Source organism: Bison bison, unplaced genomic scaffold, assembly GCF_000754665.1.
Source record: "Bison bison bison isolate TAMUID 2011002044 unplaced genomic scaffold, Bison_UMD1.0 scf7180017864304, whole genome shotgun sequence".
NCBI classification, from domain to species: domain Eukaryota; kingdom Metazoa; phylum Chordata; class Mammalia; order Artiodactyla; family Bovidae; genus Bison; species Bison bison.
In genome coordinates this window covers 9,192,804-9,212,305 of record NW_011494876.1, presented here as the reverse complement: position 1 = coordinate 9,212,305, position 19,502 = coordinate 9,192,804, and the positions used below count along the sequence as shown (strand labels likewise).

The following is a 19,502-nucleotide window of genomic DNA, read 5'->3' as shown; positions in this document are numbered from 1 at the left end:
AATATATATGTGCCATAGGTTTATTGGAAAATGTTATCTTGTGTTAGAATAAGAAATCTCCAGCAAGGTACTAAGACATTGTCATGCTATGAATTATTAGTGAATTATCTTTATTTATATAATGATAAATCCTTATCAGAGTAGTTAAAACTTTATTATGGATGAGGGAAATATGGCTTAAGGCAAATCATTTATTAAGTAGGTTGGACACTTAATAAATTGATAATATAGTAACTGGGTGTACGTGACTGAGGCAAAGAAAGAATAATTTACATTTGATCATAGGAATATACTTAGCATTTGATATAATAGGTCAGATACATATTTAGGGAGATCAATTTCATGTTATCTGAAAGCCAGTGTTATCTTAGAACCATTTAGCTCTCTGTTTGCTTATAAATCCTACTTTGGATTGTACTTTTCTTCCTTTATTGTGGGTGTGTCATGACCCAAGCACAATTAGGGAGGAAGTTGCTTCCATCTCTGGTTAGCTGTTCTTCTTGCATTCTGTTATGGTGCCTTGAGAAATCAGGTCTAATACTAGAAAATGTTCAAATTATTGTAGTTAATTTGCGTCACTTACTTAGAGGACCTAAAAGGTTCCCCCCCCCCCCACAATCCAAGGAAATTCCTGGCATTTTTCTCATGTAACTAAAGTTGAAGCTAAATCAGCCATTTCTCTGTCCTGGTTTATTTAAATTCAGGAACTTGCAACATGGTTTATTATGATGTTGATTTTTGTATGTTTGTGGCTACACATCCTATCTGTCTACATTTTCTGAAATATAGCAGCTTTGAGTTCAGCCTATTAGTGTGAGGGCAGGGGCCTTTGTAACAAGTAAGTTGGTCATCAGTAGTGTTCCTTAACAGGAAGGGGTATTTTTGAGCTTTTAAAAAATGTGTGTACAAGGTTTTCTGACTGTTAGTTTTTAACTCTGGGTTCAGTGATTGAGATTGCTTCCCTGTGGCTCATGGTGACTGACCACTGGATCATAATTTTTTAAAATACTTTTCAGGCGTACAAATCCATTTGGAGAATCTGGAGGAGGTACAAAGTCTGAAACTGAAGGTAAAATAAGTGTAGTATTCTTATATTTTAGAGATTCTCAGAGCAGTAAACTGCGAGAAGAATTTGTTGTTTACATTTGTTCTGCTGTATGTTTTAACGGTATCTTCACAGTTTTTTCTTTTTACTCATAGTGCACTTAAAGCAACAGAACTTACTCAGACTTAAGTTTTCATTATTCACACAAAATTATAGAATATCATACTTTTGACCTCATAGTCAGATTCTCATTGTATAAGATATCCTTTGACCTTCCTAACAGCTATTTTCTTCTGGTTCTGGAGCATAATTATTTTTTTTCTTTTTCCCATACTTATTTACTTTGATATAATTTCAGACTAACAGTAAAGCTGTCAGAATAGTAAAAGGAATTCTTTTAACTCAGAATCACCGGTTGCTTAAGCATAATCTTTTGCTGTTGGAATTTGAGATCTTACTTTTTCTGTAACATGAACACTGTAGTTAGGAGTTATTTCTGAGTGCTTCTGCTAGAGTGAATATTTCACTGGAAAACCTAAAGAAGGCAGTGTATTTTTTCCCTAGGAAAAGAAATGTGGGATTTAAAATTACATAATGTACCTTGTTTTGTTGTAGAGTCTATTCTTCATCAGTTGTTTATTGTCCGATTCCTTGGTTCTATGGAGGTGAAATCAGATGACAATCCAGATGTTGTTTATGAAACAATGCGCCAAATTTTAGCTGCCCGGGCCATCCATAACATCTTTCGTATGACAGAATCACATTTATTAGTCACTTGTGATTGTTTAAAGTAAGTAGTAACCTGTCCCTCAAAAAACTGTGGGGAAAAATATTTACATAATTTTAGCATAATTAACATTTTTCCCCTAAATTTTACTTATTTATTTATAGGTTAATTGATCCACAGACACAAGTTACAAGGCTCACGGTGAGTTCTGTGTGTTTAAAGCTTTAAGTCTCTTTGTATATATACACATCTTACATCTGATAATCCTGATTCTGTATATTTGGATATGGAAGCATGAATTATGATTGATTTTTAGGTGGTTATAGTTGAGTTTATGGCCATCTCTCCAAAAAAAATTGTAACATTCCATGTAGTTGAAAGAATCAGTGCAGTCTGGTGCGATATTTACTATTTATATTTATCCGTCAGTTAGGGAACATATAGCATACACTAAAGAAGGTAGCTCAGATAGTAAAGCATCTGCCTACAGTGCAGGAGATCCGGATTTGATCCCTGGATCAGGAAGATCCCTGGGTCAGGAAGATCCCTGGGTCAGAAAGATCCCCCGAGAAGGAACTGGCAACCCTCTCCAGTATCCTCGCCTGGAAAATCCCATGGACAGAGGAGCCTAGTGGGCTACACAGTCCATGGGGTCACAAAGAGTTGGACACGACTGAGTGACTAACAAAGAAACTAACAAATTAAAGAATTAAAAGGCCAGCATGGTTGAGTTTATTTTATAATTATCTATTTTGAAATAGCTGCAGGTGTGTGCTTGCTTAATCATTTAATAACAGAGACCATATTTATTACTGAATTTGACTTTGTAAAATGTGTAAATGACTAATAAATTCAGTATTCAACAACCTTTTAATGTTCCTGGCAATCCAAACCAAATGTGAGATTGTTTGTTCTTGGATTACCATTCTGTTAAGAAAAATGATTGACTCTAATGTTCTGTTTATGCTATTTAATAACTAAGTACGTGAGTTTGTCATATATAGAAGTGCTGTTACAATGGTCTGAAAAAATCTCATGTTTGCTTCTGATGTTTTCTGTGCAGTTTCCACTACCCAGTGTAGTTCTGTATGCTACACATCAGGAAAATAAGAGGCTTTTTGGATTTGTTCTTCGGACATCAGGAGGGAGAAGTGAAAGCAGCTTGTCATCAGTCTGTTACATATTTGAATCAAACAACGAGGGTGAAAAGGTACTTGGCTTTTCAAAATGTGTTTCTATTGTGAAATATGTGTCAAAGTTCTTACTAAGATTTCTGGATAAAACTCCCAAACTTTGTCTAGTCCAACTGAGTTGCTTCACCAAAGCCTATTGTTTTGAAGAGAGCTGAGCTGATGGGTTAGGCTATCTGACTCCACAGACCTGTGTCTTCCTGGCCATTGAGAGCTGGTGCAATCTTCTGGCTTCATTAACTTGTCTTAGGAATCCAAAATATTCCCATAATCAGCCATTTCCAAATATCTCCAGCTTAGAATAGCAGCAGTAGCTGCTTGCTTTGTTCTTTGCAGCTTTACCATCTTAGTGATGAATCTGAGATAATAAGAAGTGAGGGACTTGAAAAATGTGAGAGCCAATGGTAGGAGCTCACAGACTGAAGAAAATACACAGAGGCTTGGTTTTGGGGCTGGAACATTCTTAAATCAACTTTTGTTTGAAAAAGTGTATTATAATGAGTTATGAAACTAGTTATATCAGCCATTTGGATACTTGAAATTATCACTTTGATGTATGAACTGTCTGAGTTTTTCTTACATTTTCCCTCTTTAGATTTGTGATTCTGTTGGATTGGCAAAACAGATAGCATTGCATGCAGAACTGGTAAGAATCTAAGATACTTAATTATCCAAGAATATTAACTCAAGTAATACAAGAGCTCTCATATTAACAAGTAAATAAAAATGATTTTGCTATACAAAGTTAACAATAGATGCTATTGCTGATATATAGCATTTAGAATTTGGATAAATGGCTAACATTAGGATGTAAATTTTTGGTGTGCTTTCTTATATAAATGCAAATAATAATTTGAAAGGTTACAAAGGTAATATTAATTGAAAAGTTAGTTATTTCATATTTAATTCATCAGTTGTATTCATCTATTCTTCAGGATCGCAGGGCATCAGAAAAACAAAAAGAAATAGAGAGAGTAAAAGAGAAGCAACAGAAAGAACTCAGTAAACAAAAACAAATTGAGAAGGTATGCAGTCTTAATGTCTAGATCTTCTCTGACCAGGTATGATGTTTACAGAGAGTTTCCTTAATTCAGCACTGTGACTTTCATATTGGAATTTTCAAGTGAAGGTTCCATTTCCACTCGCTTAGCTACGTCATAAACATGATTCACAGCATAGCAGAAAAGGATGACATCTGTCTTCTTGGCTTCACTGCTCGGCTTGTGGGATCTTAGTTCCCCCACCATGAATGAACCCGGGCCCTCAGCTGTGAGAGCGCAGAGTCCCAACCACTGGACCACCAGGGAATTCCTGACATCTGTCTTCTGATACAATGTTTACATTATAGTTATATTGACATGTAGTGTGACTTCTTGTTCTTCAGTCGCTAAGTCATGTCCCACTCTCTGCAACCTCACAGACTGCAGCATGCCTGGCTTCCCTGTCCTTCACTATCTCCCGGAGTTTGCTCAAACTCATGTCCATTAAGTCAGTGATGCCATCCAACCATCTCATCCTCTATCACCCTCTTCTAGTGTGACTTGCTATTTAGCAAACAAACTAATATTCCAGTGAAGGTTGGAAGGTTGTCTCCTCAAAGCAGAGGAGACATATATGGCTTTCATCAAGGGTAGTTAAAGTATGTATGTCTGTATATACTTTCTCTAGTTTATAGTGAGAGATAATAATGGCCTGAATGTAAGTTGTTAACTGTAAAAATGCAGATGATAAAATGTTGACTTTGATAGGATTTCTGGAATGGTGTCAAAATATACATTGGTTTAACATTGGTTTGTGTAGTCTTTGTTTTCAGTAAGTTGCCAGAATTATGCATACATATTTATGACAAAAGTATGGGAGTTGCTCTCAAGTATGTATTTAACTGCTTAGTTTTCCATTTGAAAAATTAAATTAAATTAACTCAGTTTCTTTTCTGTCTTTTCCAATAGGACTTAGAAGAACAAAGTCGGTTGATAGCTGCTTCCAGTAGACCAAACCAAGCCAGTAGCGAGGGGCAGTTTGTTGTCCTTAGCAGTAGCCAGTCAGAAGAGAGTGATTTGGGAGAAGAAGGAAAGAAGAGAGAGTCAGAAGCATAAACTTATCCTTGGTTTTTGGTTGATATTTCTCCCCCCTTGGAATTTGTTGACAATTTCTGTGGTAGAATGGCACAAGGTAACAACAATGTTGAACTATCAAGGAGACTAAAATTTGTATTTGCTTGTTTAACTTCACTTTTTAAACTAATATTAACCTTGATAACAGGTTTGCGTTGATTTTTTTTCCCCTGAGAAGTAATATACTATGCAGTAATTTTAAATTCCACATGTCTGAAAGAAACCCGTTCATATCCCTGAAGTAGACTGCTGAGGAATTACAGTTGCTCAAGCCTTTTCTTCCTTCCAATTGTGAACTTATTACCTTGCATCGTAATTGGCTATGACCATAAGAAATCATTTATTCTTCAGCTTCAGATATTCATGGATATGCTCCCTCTCTTTCATTAGGAACATTTTGCTGGCAGTGAGGAAGCTTTTGACTGAATAGGTTTAAAATCCTTATATAGAAGATTTTTCAAGTTTGCCAATATTTTAACAGTGTGCAATAGGACTTTTACAAAGTAGAGGTTTTAGACTTAAAGTTTCAAATTGTGGCAGGTGGTACTGTAGATTTCAGGGCGTTTTCTTGGATTGCTCGCATTTCTCTGATGGACTATACCTGATGCCAGTGGGAAAGAAGCTTAAGTGTCTTCATTTCAAGATTGCTACAGCCCTCGGCATTTATTATCACATTCTTAGTTCTCAGGTTGGGACTTGAATTATTGCTGCAGAGCAGTAATGGTTAAAATAAGATTTTGGAATTTACTAAAGGGAATTTTTTTTTGTTCAAATAAGTTTTAGATTAGGATTTAACATGTAAAGATTGTTACAGGATAAATACATTGTATTTTCTGCATTGTGTGAAATAATTTTTATTGAAAATCAAGGGACATTTAGAAAGAAGTTCTATAGCAATTATGTTTCCTGCTTAAAGTAAAAATTCCTAGAATTTAGTTTAAAAATGTAATCTTTTAAATTTCAGACTGATACCCACAGTATTTTCATAATTCCATGTTTTTATAAAATACTGATCACCACTTTATATCCGTGTAGGCAAATAATATGTGAGCAGAGAATAATTTGCACTAATTATTGTAAATACTTATCCTCTTTAAATGAGTATAGTAAAAGGTCTAATTCCATGAAAGCCTGAAAAGTAATTGAGTGCTTGGTCGAGGAGAGTCAACCCAGGAAGGATTTTAACCTGGTGCCAAGGTTAAAATGACACTTCTCTACTGCCTAATTCTATGACAGAACTTGATTTTTTTTTTTTTTTTAACTCGGATTTTTAACATTGCTGATAGAAATTATGTTCCTGTGTTTCACATGTAAAAGTACATATAGCCACGTTAAATATATTGAATAAAATATTTTACATAGTCATATATTTAAAATTTTCAAGAGATTAGCCACTAATTTTACAAGGAAAAAAGCCTTTTGTTATTTGACATATAGTTTTTTCTTCTTAGTTCTGATTCAGAAATGGCATATAGTTCTTAGCTGTTTCACAATGTATATACACTGTTTTCTGTAGGAATGGAATAGATAATTATATATAGGATTGTGGTGTTTTTTTTAGCCATGTACCAAATGGGAATAATGATTACTTAATAATCATTATTTTGAAGCCTTATGTTACCAAAACATACAGTCAAAAAGTAGAAATTTATGGAATACTTTTTGAAAAGAGTTTATTTTGTCCTTGCTAAAGGGAACGCTTTCACAGTAGTTTGTGCATCATTCCTTTTTGTAGAAATTGAAATTTCTTCTCTGATCAGCATTTGGTTAGCCATGGCACATCCTGCTTTTAAGATGTTTTTGAGGATTAGTAAGCTTTTTGTCTCAGTAAGTCTTTTGTTTATACTATAAGGTTGCCACCTCACTTAGTTCAGGTGTAACTTGTCAGCCACCATGCAAGGAACATGGTCAGCATCAGGAGACAGTGTTAACCAGGCTGGTGCTTTGCATGGTAGCAAAGCGTTGCCCTTGGTAAGCGCTCTTGGGCAAAATGTAGATGAAAGGTAAAGGTACTGAGACTTAGGCATGCTGGACAAACTTGTGGCTTTTCTTAAGTCATATCTTGTTAGGAATTTCTACAATAACACACTCATGCCCCTAGATCAGACCAGAGTGCATTCCAGTGCCAATCAGAAGTCATGTGTGGGCTTAACAATGTTAGATGATTCAACTTCTGTTTCATTGCTGTAGAACCATGTGAACTATTCCATTATGGCAGATACTTAAGCATCAACTTTAATAAATTCTATGTTCTGTTTAAAGAAGGCTCCCCATGGATTCTTGGCTTCCCTGGTAGCTTGGACGGTAAAGCGTCTGCCTACAATGCGGGAGACCGGGTTTGATCCCTGGGTCGGGAAGGTCCCCTGAAGAAGGAAATGGCAACCCACTCCAGTATTCATGCCTGGAAAATCCCATGGACCGAGGAGCCTGGTGGGCTACAGTCCATGGGATCACAAAGAGTCGGACATGACTGAGCGACTTCATTTCATTCATTCAAGCCGACCTTTGTTCCCCTTTGAAATCCCTTCAAGCTTTTGGATGTTCTTGGTGGTAACAGCATTAGATTTTGGGATATCTTTCTCGGATTCAACCTTGCATTTAATGGTTTTTAGACATTAACAAAACGGATTCTTTAAAAGGAAAGAAATTAAGTCTACCTAATTCTGCTAGGCACTCGTGCTCCCTGTGTCAACTGTACTTTTATAACTATGGTAATGAAGTCAATAGATAGCAAACTAATTATTCCTTCCCCCTTGTAAAATTGAGAAAACTTGCTAACAAGGAACTGAAACTGTTATCTTGAACATAGTCCCCAGTCTAGTTTTTGCCATGACTATAATGATTATAGTCATGTGTTTAATTTCAATTTCCTTGTGTTTAATTTCAAAAGAATTCTCAGATCCCACAGTATAGAGGTTGTAAATTTATGTTACTTTTATGCTTGAGAAAAGGATATTGGGGTGTTTATACCATTCTATGTCACATGTAATCATGTGTGGTAAAGGCATCTGAGTTCCTTTTGAGTTATATATAGGAACTGCAAGTATTTGAGTTGAATCCTCTTATACATGCTGACAGACTAAGAGCCTATGTTTTGCAAAATCTGTCACCCAAATTAATAAAATGAAAATATTAACATTGACTTTGATAACAGTCTCCCAAGCATTCAAACTGTACTTTAAATATTCAAACACACTGATTATAGCAAGCAAGTCTTTGACTTTATTTTTAGCAAGTTTGGCTTACTCTTCTTTCATGAGATTTTTTTTCTTCCATAGTAATTAATACTACATAAAAAATTGAAACTGGAACTATATTATACTTTTTAACTAATCTCTTGTGGCTGTACTCATATGTAATTTACTTAGGTTAATATGAGAACCGGGGAGTAAGTTATAACTAATGTGCAAGACCGCTTTGTATATTTGGTGATTTTGTAATGTTAGTGAATTGGTTAATTCTTATTTCACTGATACTATTAATCGTGTATATGCAATTAAAAATTACGCTACATTTCTCTTTAGAATTAAATTTGAAGAACCTGACTTTATGTAATGGTGGTATACATGTGGAGTGGAGAACTTATTTTTTCATTATGTCAAAATAAGTATTCCTGATAAGGCTTCAGGAAATATGCTGTTAGGAGATTTTTAATGTATAATAAAGTCCATGATTTTTTATAGTCTTTTTTGTATGAAATATCTGGTATATACTCTGAATTTTATTGCTCCGAGTAATTTCAAATGATGCTTATAAAACAAATGGACTTTTTCTTAATCTTTTAAGATACTACTACACATCTAACTCTATTGCAATCCCATAACAACTAAAATGGGGGGAAAAATGTCACTCATGGGGAAATAGTATCAAATCTAGTGACTTTTTTCCTTTTAGAAAAATTAAGGGACTTTTCAGTAATTACTGTAGACATGTTACAGTGTATACTTGCTGTGCTTGGTCCTGTTCAAAGGAATTCCTGTAGTTTAAAGGACCAGGTTATTGTGTATGCCAGCTTATGTGGGTTGGGCCTGTAGTTGTAATACTAATGAAAATACATCCGCTGTGCTCTCTGTGGTTCCCTATAACATTCACCAAGTTCTGTTCTACTGGCAGTTTCTGTTTTAATTTGTTTTTAATTTTATGAAATGTATACATTCGTAGGAGGTCCAGGGAGTAGATGAAATTAACTTTAGAATTATACAATTTATCTAGATGCATGTATATCCTAAATATATTTGTATATGAACATACATATAATCTAGCACTCATTTATAAACAGACACCACACTTTGATTAAAAAAAAATAAAAAAAACTATTCATGCCAGCTAGTTTTGCAAATTTTCTATGTGAAAACTATATTATAAAAGTAATTTTAAGTCTGTACTTACTGAAATAGTCTTATATAGCCATGAATCCCTACATCAGAAAGAAGTCATACAGCTTCAGTTTCTGTAAGAAGGACTGTATTATGCCAAAAAAAAAAAAAATGTATGCTAAGACTGAACACATAAACATCAAGCTATAACTGACTGGGCCTGTGGCCTTAATCGTGCCCCTCTGTCCTCTGTGTTGATGTGCCATATGATGGTACACAGGTGCGGCTGAATGAATGTCTTCTCAGTTTCTTTCCTCACTTCCACATCCAGAAACCTGTATTTAAATGCAACACAGAATATACAGAAACAAAATTGTAAACTAATATCTATAACTGCTTTTACCAGTGAGCCACTCCTCTCTGTCTATGGGACTGGACTCAGTGTAGAAATCATAAACCATCATCCATTTGAAAATACTTTTAGTTTTTATTCCAGTGATCACATGAACCAATAAATGGTAACGCTTAGCCAGGGTTTTGTGGAAAGAAGGAATACATGTATCCCGTTAATGATGAAACTGCAATTGAAGATTCTCTTTCAGCTGAATTACCTCAGTACTGCACTCTACACATAAACAGACACTAAGCTGGTCTTGGGACTTATGTACAGGAACAGCTAATTTCTAGGATCAGGTACTTGGGTCAATACTTTATCCATTGTAGGCACTAAGGCATTTTATATATGTATTTCTCTATAAAAAATATTACTATTAAGAATTACCTTGAATTATCAGAGGTCGCATTTATTATTTTGGGCATATAAAAATATGAATTCATACATTTAATGTAAGATCAATATAGCATTAGAACTGATAATCTTAGTTGAAATTTTTACTTTGGGTTTTATTTTTATAAAACTGCCTTTCAGAATGCTAGCCATCTATTGAGAGGCTATGTTCAGAGTGACTCTCTGAAGAACCTAGACTGCATTGAGATTTTAGTCGCCAGGTAAAGTGAGAAATACAAGTCAAATTTTAAGAAAGACATCTGCAGATCTGTACCTTTTCATCCAGAATAGTTTGATTACCAGGTTCCTGTGAAAATTCCTTGTTCATAAAGGTCGTATTCTTTGTAAAGTACATATGCCTTTAGACGACTGGGTAGTGGAAGAAACGACATGAAGACGGGGCAGCGCAGACGCAAACGCCCCATACACTTCCGGATCTTGAGGCGGCACAAATGTTTAAGAGAGCGAGGGTTTGCTAAAATGCAAAAGAGGCACATTATCCAAAAGGAATAAGAATTGATTGATTTTTCAGTGATCTTAGCCAATGTATTTTATACTTAAGCCACCAAGATTTTCCTTTGCTGTGACCAAATTGGGAAGTAGCTTTTCACTTCTCATTGCAAATCTTGTAGCTATGGTTTCAGACCACGTCATGTTAGAGTCCAAAGATTGGCATCAATTGTAGGTCTGGCCTGTGAGACCTAAAGCTCCTACATCTACATGTATTAACCCCCTGTCCTGCCCCTTGGGGTCAGACTAAAAACTAAAGACTCTGTGGGGAAATTAGATAAAAGAAATTCTTCTTAGTTTGATTTAGGTGCTACAATTTTGTTTGAAGGGTCATTTACTATCCTTTAGAGTCTTAGATCTTAGCATTTTCTCATCCCTGTTTTTAGTGCCATTTCATAGTTGTTTTTTTTTTTAATATTTATTTGCTTGCATCAAGTCTTTTTTGCAACTATCAGGATCTTCATTTTGCTGTAGCACAGTAGTTGCAGTATATCGGCATGTGGGATCTTTGTTCCCTGACCAGGGATTGAACCCATGTCCCCTGCAATGACAAGCTGATTCTTAACCACTGGACCATCAGGGAAGCCCCATTTCATAGTTTTTAATTCCTGTGTCTATGGTGTTCCATGGGATCAAAAGGAAATTATTATCTGCCTATATAATAAATAATTATGTAACAGATTTCATCTATTGGGAAATGGTTAATAAGTACACATTAAGTATATACAATAACATTTTTTTGGTAGGAATAGTCTTTTTCTTGGTTTCTTCAGGTCAAGCTTTTAACTGAAGAGAACAATGTTCTGCAAAACAAGAGTTCAATTAGTATTTTTTGGTAAGAATGTTCAAGAAAGATACTTACTCAAGATAAAATGGATTTCTGACCAGAGGCCCTGTTTTTGGAGCACAGCTTTCAACTTTGAACAGATCCTGACTTGGTCAACATAATCAAGCATCACTCGAACAACCTTCCCAGAGAGATGCTGCAGCCACGACAAAGTTATTACTTCACAGAACTGAGGAAGAAAATCAGAACCATGAAAGTAAATGAAAAACTTACGTATCTGTGTTTTAACATAGTCATCAAAAGAACACTACACTCAGAGTCAGGAACCAAAGGTTTCAGGTTCTTCGTTTACAAACAAAGGTGTCGAACATGAAAACATCTCTTGACTCTTAACACTGGGAAAAATGCATACATGCATGCTAAGTCATTTCAGTTGTGTCCAACTCTGCAACCCTATGCACTATAGCCCTCCAGGCTTCTCTGTTCCTGGGATTCTCCAGGCAAGAATACTGGATTGGGTTGCCATTTCCTCTTCCAGGGGATCATTGGGAAAAATATTTACTACTAACTCTCCTGAACTTTGTAAGATACAATGAGGATTTAAAAGAGACTGTTAGATAATATTTATTACCCCTTTGTTTGCCCACACTGCTGTCTGGAATAAAGACTATATTTCCAGCTTCACTTGCATCTAGATGTGGCCACCTGACTGTCCCAGCCAATGGGATGTCAGTGGAAGTGTGAGAAACTCCCAGAATGTTACAGAAGAGCAAAGTGTGCGCTCCTTCCTGCCAGCCATCCTGCTCACTGCAGTGTGGGTGTGGGTTTCTCCTGTGAATCATGGAACTGTCCAGTTAGAACGCTATTTACATTTGCCTTTATTTTATGAAAGGGGAATAAGCCATCTTATTAGAGCCACCTTTATTTGGGGTTTTCTATCATTCATAACATAGTCCCACCCTGATACTTGAAGCGTAAGATAGTTTCTACCTTTAAGTGATTTACATGTCCTTAGACAAAATAAGCAGAGAAGGCAATGGCACCCCACTCCAGTACTCTTGCCTGGAAAATCCCATGGACAGAGGAGCCTGGTAGGCTGCAGTCCATGGGGTCGCTAAGGGTCGGACACGACTGAGCGACTTCACTTTCACTTTTCACTTTCGTGCATTGGAGAAGGAAATGGCAACCCACTCCAGTGTTCTTGCCTGGAGAATCCCAGGGACGGTGGAGCCTGATGAGCTGCCATCTCTGGGGTCGCACAGAGTTGGACATGACTGAAGCGACTTAGCAGCAGCAGACAAGATGCCCATGTAAGAAGGCAAATAATACTATATGAAAAGTCAGGAAGCCATACAAGCTGACATATTACCTAAATTAACCAAGTCATTCATTAATTATAACCTAAAAGTAACATACAATATTAAAATATTTGCTTTTTATTTTTCAGAATTGATCCAAAGATTTTTTTCATTATATTTTCAGATTTTAACAATATGAATTCAAGTATTTATAGTACATCTATCTGAGCATAGATCTGTAAGCTGATGAAGGTGGTGAACAAAAGCTTACATTTATGTATTTGTAGGGAAGACAGATAATCAGTAAAATATTAAAGAATTTCAGAAACTGGTAAAAGTTTATAAAAGCATTAAAGAGAATGATTAAGAAGCAGAACTACCTTAAATAAGATCGGTAGGGAAGGGCCTCTGAAGAGGTAGCACTTGAGATGAGGCCTGAAGGGTGGCAGCTATTTGAAAAATCAGGGGAAAGGCTCAAGTTGGGGAAAACAGAAGCGACCAGTTAGGCAGGGGGAAAGTAGGAGACTGGTGTGATGAAAGCAAAGAGAAAAATGTCTCAAAAAGAGGGAAGTCAGCAACATTTACTGGGATTCTTTTTTCACCAGAAAGTGACAGAAAAGAAAATCATTAATCAAATGGTTTAGAGTCAAAAACCTAGAGTACAGGGAACCCAGAAACATTCTAGCTAGATAACTCACTTCTTCAAAGAAAAAGCATAACTGTGATCATGTAAGGCTGCAATCATTCTTCGCAACCTTGTGCAGATGTTGCTTCATTTGTGAAATCCCCTGAGTAGAGTTAAATCACTTTTTCCTCCAAACTGTTTCTGTACTTTTTTCATCTTTCTGTCATCAGGTTTATCATATATTTATCGTATTAAAATCTTTCCAACCAGAGCTTCTGGAAAGAATGGAATTTTATCTGTTGCTGTAGTTCAGGGCCACCAATAATAACGACACAGGGTGACAGCTGCTATGGTGTGTACTTACCATTGTATCTTTGATAACTGTAGACGTCCAGCCTTCAGAAGCAGAGAAACGATGAACTTTGTCTCCATGAGGACAATCAAAGCATAGCTCTGTGTCATACCCATAATTCAGCAGCATCCTGAGCATGACTTCGTCTTTCAGTGTGTATTGCAGTGCCGATGGGAAATGTAAAGGGTTGACTCTGCAGAAGTAATTAACGTTCGCCCCGTGCCGTAGCAGCAGACTTACCAGCTCGTAGTTGCCCATCCTGAGGGCTATCTGGAGGCAGTTAACTGGGTCTTGATTAGGCATAGCTCCAGCACTTAGAAGCAGCTTAACTGAAGAGAGGTCACCATTTGATACAGCGAAATACAGAGCCGACTTCCTGTGGTCATCGTAGTGTTTGCGGATTCTCTGATCGAGCATGAAATTCACATCAAATCCCGCCTGGATGAGAAGTTCCAGGCATTTGGGGTGTGCTCCTGCTGCTGCACAGTGAATTGGACTGATGCCACTCCGCTTAATGGCAGCAAAATCAGTAACGGGAACCAAAGTCTTCAGAGCTCTGAGACAGAATTTCAAAGTGCATTAAAATTTTTTTGTTAAGATGCAGCATTGACCTGTTTGTACTTGCTTTATACTAGCACTGGGTGGTATTAGTATCAGGTAATATTTAGACACCCCAACCAAAAAAAAAAAGGCATAGTTCCTGCATGCAAAATCTCTGATACCAGGTAAAGTTACAGGTCTAAATAAAAAATTCAGAATTATCCCAGTCAGTGAGACACAAGGGTCCCTGCATTGCCAAGTGACCTGATAAGACAGTTTTATGTCTCCTCAGTGGCTACAGAGCAATCTGAATTTACCAATTCCTAGCTGGTCAAGAGTTTCTTAATTTAAAAAGTGGTGTTGAAGTTGGAGGATCAGAGATGAAGAATATCAAGTTCCCAGAAACCACCCCCCAATCCCATAGCTATTACTATTTCTATTTGCAATAGTGTGGTTGAACTTACAACAAGTGACCTCTGTCAGCTGCTACATGAATGGGCAGGTGACCTGAATTCTTAGGGACGTTGGCATCAGCTCCATACTCTAGCAAGAGAGTCACAGAGTCTGGATTTCCTCCGCTAGCAGCTTCAAGTAAGATGGAAGAAGAGTCAGAGGCCTGACCAAGAGCATTAGCTCCTAGGAGGAGAAAGAGTGATGTTATGCAGAGTCTTTTCACTGTATTGCTTAAGTATTCTCAAGTATAAATACACGTGTTGGCTTTCAGAGTAATTTTATAAGCTACATGTTTCTAACTTAAGGATCTCAGGAGAAATAATTTTATAGGTTTTATTTTCAGACCTGCATACAAAAGCTTGCTTACCTCATAACACACATATAAGATGGCACTAACCGTCCTGTTGAACTATGTCACCATGAATCTAATGAAGATCTTATGGTGGAAAGGGGTATTTGTTCTGTTTTAACTTGTTGCTAGGAGACTGTGCATACTAAGAGACACTAGCTGTTCTTAGTTGAAGGTGGAGACTGCTGATAGTTAAAAGGGTATATAGTACAGTACCCTGTAAGTTAAGTGCTCTGTGAATGGTGTGGGGAATAAGAGTATAGACACAGGCTGTCTTCTTGAAGATCTCAGGGCTGGGGCTGTGAGTGGGGCTGGGGTTGTAAGTGGGACTAGGATGTGAAGGAAGGAGAGATGAATTTTGGGTCAGTTTTGGAAGGCCTCTGAGTAAATGGGCTTTCAACAAAGAGTAGCATTCGAATGGACAAAAGAAAAGGAGGACACTCTGGTCCCCTTCATAGCTCATGTAAAAAAAGCTATGGTGACTTTAATTTAGTCTGGACTCCATAATCATTAGAATATAAAATGGCTGCTCCAGAACCCCAGTTCTAGAATGCTTTCAGTTCAGTTCAGTTCAGTCACTCAGTCATGTCCGACTCTTTGCGACCCTGTGAATCGCAGCACGCCAGGCCTCTCTGTCCATGACCAACTCCCAGAGTTCACTCAAGAAGTGTCTAATAAGTCCCCATGTAACGAGTACTCACTAGGTACTAGTTCCTTTATGTATATAGTAATCTCTAAACTTCACAACAACCCTAGGAGGTAGATGCTAACATGTTCATTTTAAAGATGAAGACACTCAGCTTCATTGAGATTAAATTACTTCACCAGAGATGCACAACTAGTCAGCAAGGTAGTCAGGATTCATGCCAGGCGGACCAGACCCAGGGCCTATATCTATGATGATGCTATGTTACCAGTCTAGCAATGCAGGGTGGTAAACTAATGTGATTTGGAATGAGACAGTTGGGGGGGTCAAAGCCTGGCTCTGTTATTTAGTAGCCATGAGCAAATGACTGTAAAGGGGCTTACCTAAGGGAGACGCCCCCTCACTGAGGTCAACCCATACTTGTTTGTTTTTTTTTTAAGGTTAAGGATTTAAAATCTGTTGCTTCTCTTGCTTCTTTATGTTTTAATCAATGATCTGCACAAAAGGTTGCAGATGAAGGATCCAGTGTTTACTTTGTTTTTCCAGCTAATGACCTGAGCCATCTCTGATAGCACTCAAAACATTTTACTTGAAATGTTTTATGGCCATTTATTGGGAACTAGCCTCTCCTTATATGATAGGAAGGATTTAGGTAAGTCTAAAAAGCATAAAGTTGTTCTGTGCAGTCTAGAAAATTGGAAACCAGGACCATCTGTTGTTAGAGAAAGAAATAAGGCTTCTGGACACAAATGGGGAGGAGAATAAAGAAGATAATTCTAATATTGGGACTTTATGAAATCTTGGGAAAGATTTGCTTCTTTGAACAAAAGCTTTAGATAATACACTGCTTCGTCTCACAGTGTCATCAATGGTGGTGGCGGGGGGGGGGATCTCCTCAAAGACAGTAAATGCCAACGTTCTCTGAGCCAGGGTCTCTGCGAGTTAAACCAGGATCTAAGATGTCCATAGCTACAGCACTGGTGGCAGGAGAGGATATGTTGAAGGGAAGTCCTGCAACTGGTACCATCGCCGAGCCTCACTTTTCTCAAGGCTAAAATGAGAATAATGCCTACCTCACAGGGTTTGCAGAAGACTGTCTGAGGTAAAATAAGCAGCTTAATACCTGGTGCTGAGAAAGTAGTCAACATATATAAGTTGCCTTCTTTCCCCTTCTCTCAGAGTTTTATTTATTACTAGAGAGGAGAACTGGGACTCACAAAGAAGAAATCAGGAAGAATTTCCTAATAATTCATCTGGTAACAAATTGGACTGCCTCATCACTTAGCTCAAGCAGAGAAAACATATAGAGGATTTTGTGAAGCCTTTCATTCTATGAATCTAAAAAAGAACAGTCACACACAAAAATTAAACAGAAAGCAACCATCCTCTTAACATGGTCAGGGAACATTAAGTAGAAGAGTAAACTGCAGCCGAGAAATTTCAGGGAATCTACTTCAGAGCAAGTAAGAAGTATTCAATCCCTATTTTAGGTTTTTTTCAGTAGCTAATGTATTAACATGTACTTTCATGAATATTAAGCTTAAATGAAATGTTAACTTCTATTACTTTGAAGCTCTCAGTGAAGAGGAGAACACTTTGGCCATGTTACCCTTTAGTAAAAGTGTGCTGACTGTATAGAAAAATCTTGCCTTTCTGCAGTAAGAGTTCCATGATTTCAGTGTGTCCACTTTGGGCAGCAAGAGCAAGAGGAGTGAATCCGTAGGAGCTCTGTGGGTCAGGGTATGCCCCGGAAGCCAGCAGGAGTGCCACCATGTCCCGTCTGCCCAGCTTGGCTGCTTCGTGGAGCGCTGTCCTCTTGTTGGAACACAAAAGATTGACATTGGCTCCATGGCTGATCAGCAAGGAGGCCATATCGTAGGAGTCCTGTAGAACAGCTGGGAAATTGGAAGTGAGGGAGGCGTCATGCTCGACAGGAAATTCAGGCCAGAGTGTCTGATCAGCTAGTTTCCCTGAGGCTTCTTAAGGAGTTCTTCCTACCTGCCCTCCATGTGCCAACAATTTGTGCTTAGGAAAAAAATGAGGTACATATTAAGTAATATTAATAGTGTTTTAATCAATATGGGCTACTTGCTTTTAAGTCATGACCAATTATTCATTGTCTGTTGGCTACTTATGGGCTGAAAAACAAGGTTTTCATGTATCATCTTTATGTTCTCAAGAAAATAGGAACTTAAGTATCCAGTACAGCCCCAGGAATGTTTGTAGTTGCTTTACATAAAGAAAAACAAAAAAAGCTATAATTAGGAAATAATTTTTAACCTCACACTTTGTAAACCAAATTCTCTAACTGGTATTTATGCATTTATGCTGTTAATTCACATTTGGATGATAATCTTTAGTCCTTTAAGATTCTAGAACTTAATTTATCCATCTCCCTATCCATTCACTAATTGTTGGCACCAACTGTGTCTGAGGAACCTTGCTAGGTGTCAGACACTGAATCAGGATGAATTCTGCTCACCACCATTTATAATATGCCATATAAAGAGCTGCTGCTGCTGCTGCTGCTAAGTCGCTTCAGTCGTGTCCGACTCTGCGACCCCATAGACGGCAGCCCACCAGGCTCCCCCGTCCCTGGGATTCTCCAGGCAAGAACACTGGAGTGGGTTGCCATTTCCTTCTCCAATGCATGAAAGTGAAAATGAAAGTGAAGTCGCTCAGTCGTGTCTGACTCCTCGACCCCATGGACTGCAGCCCACCAGGCTCCTCCGTCCATGGGATTTTCCAGGCAAGAGTACTGGAGTGGGGTGCCATTGCCTTCTCCGATATAAAGAGCTATAATTGCTCTAAGACTAGAAATATGGAGTACCCAAGGGTATTGGGTCTTTTTTAAATCATGGAGTTGGCACTTTGTGCCCTTTCATTCTAGAAACACACGTCCTTTGTTTTAGGAAATAACTCTCTTGACCTGTTTCACTGATGGCACACTGCCGCCTTGTGTGTTCTTTCTGCTATTTCTGTTATTCACATGTTGCCCTTCTTCAATGGTCATCCTAGTTCTTAGTTATTTTTCTTTCCTATTTTTCATTTCTTTTCTTCTTTTCAGTTATGTAAGATAAAGCTTACATAACTTTATCTTATAGCATTTTAAAAAATTTCTACCGTATTTTTAATTTTCAAGAATGTTATTTGTTCTTTTTTTAGTAGTATCCTGATATTTTATTAACTTTCATTGATTTTTCTGAGAAAATTAATGATAACTTTCCCTTACATTTTATTTTCCCTAAATAATCTGTTTCTTCCAAGTTGTTTATCTTTGCTTGTTGGAGACTTTTCTCAGATAGTCCTTGGATATCTGCTCATGATTAAGAATTGGAAACTAAAAATCTGACTGGAAATTCTAAACACTGACTTAACTGAAGGTTGATATGCCTGGGCCATTTGTTGGGCAACCTCCAATTTCACTATTTTTAGTTCTTTCTCCTTGAGCTGATCAGAGAAGCCTTCTCTTGGAGGGTGAAGTTCTAGCTACCAGCTTTCTAGAATTTGGTGGAGGAGAGCTGGGGGATCTCAGCTGGTGTTTGCTTAATTCCTCCAGTGTTTCAAATCCAGTATTCCTGCCCTTGCCTAATAATCTCCAGTCCTGAGAACCTTTGCTTACACTATTCAGAGAATAAACCTCCAAAATTTTGCTGGGGTTGGGGAGGAATCTGACCCAGCAGGGCAGATTGGGAGAAGTAATCTAGATACCTGAGTACTGGTTTCTTAATAGTTTTCAATCAATTTTTCTATTTTAGCTTAA

The 19,502-nt window shown here is 37.5% G+C and overlaps 2 protein-coding genes across 4 annotated transcripts in view; one reads left to right on the top strand and one right to left on the bottom strand.

The window, feature by feature from the left end:
• The window catches only part of APPL1 (adaptor protein, phosphotyrosine interaction, PH domain and leucine zipper containing 1), a 34,479-nt gene extending 25,709 nt beyond the window's left edge, over window positions 1-8,770 (top strand). The window contains exons 16-22 of the mRNA XM_010851653.1: window positions 1,017-1,069; window positions 1,661-1,835; window positions 1,937-1,973; window positions 2,836-2,982; window positions 3,558-3,608; window positions 3,898-3,987; window positions 4,912-8,770. Coding sequence (XP_010849955.1) covers window positions 1,017-1,069; window positions 1,661-1,835; window positions 1,937-1,973; window positions 2,836-2,982; window positions 3,558-3,608; window positions 3,898-3,987; window positions 4,912-5,058 — 700 coding nt within the window. The 3' untranslated portion in view covers window positions 5,059-8,770. The remainder of the gene's footprint in view (window positions 1-1,016; window positions 1,070-1,660; window positions 1,836-1,936; window positions 1,974-2,835; window positions 2,983-3,557; window positions 3,609-3,897; window positions 3,988-4,911) is intronic.
• ASB14 (ankyrin repeat and SOCS box containing 14) overlaps window positions 1,808-19,502 on the bottom strand; it is a 22,797-nt gene continuing 5,102 nt past the window's right edge. The window contains exons 6-12 of one of the 3 annotated variants that reach the window (XR_826294.1): window positions 17,389-17,634; window positions 14,756-14,927; window positions 13,764-14,307; window positions 11,552-11,705; window positions 10,454-10,654; window positions 9,466-9,727; window positions 2,992-3,320 (exon numbers count right to left, since the gene is read on the bottom strand). Coding sequence is in view for 1 of the 3 variants with exons in the window: in XM_010851655.1 (XP_010849957.1) it covers window positions 10,476-10,654; window positions 11,552-11,705; window positions 13,764-14,307; window positions 14,756-14,927; window positions 17,389-17,634 (1,295 nt within the window). In the remaining 2 variants the exon portion in view is untranslated. Of the gene's footprint in view, window positions 1,863-2,991; window positions 3,321-4,908; window positions 4,990-9,465; window positions 9,728-10,453; window positions 10,655-11,551; window positions 11,706-13,763; window positions 14,308-14,755; window positions 14,928-17,388; window positions 17,635-19,502 lie in introns of those variants that run through there. The other 2 variants (XR_826293.1, XM_010851655.1) reach the window with 2 other exon arrangements.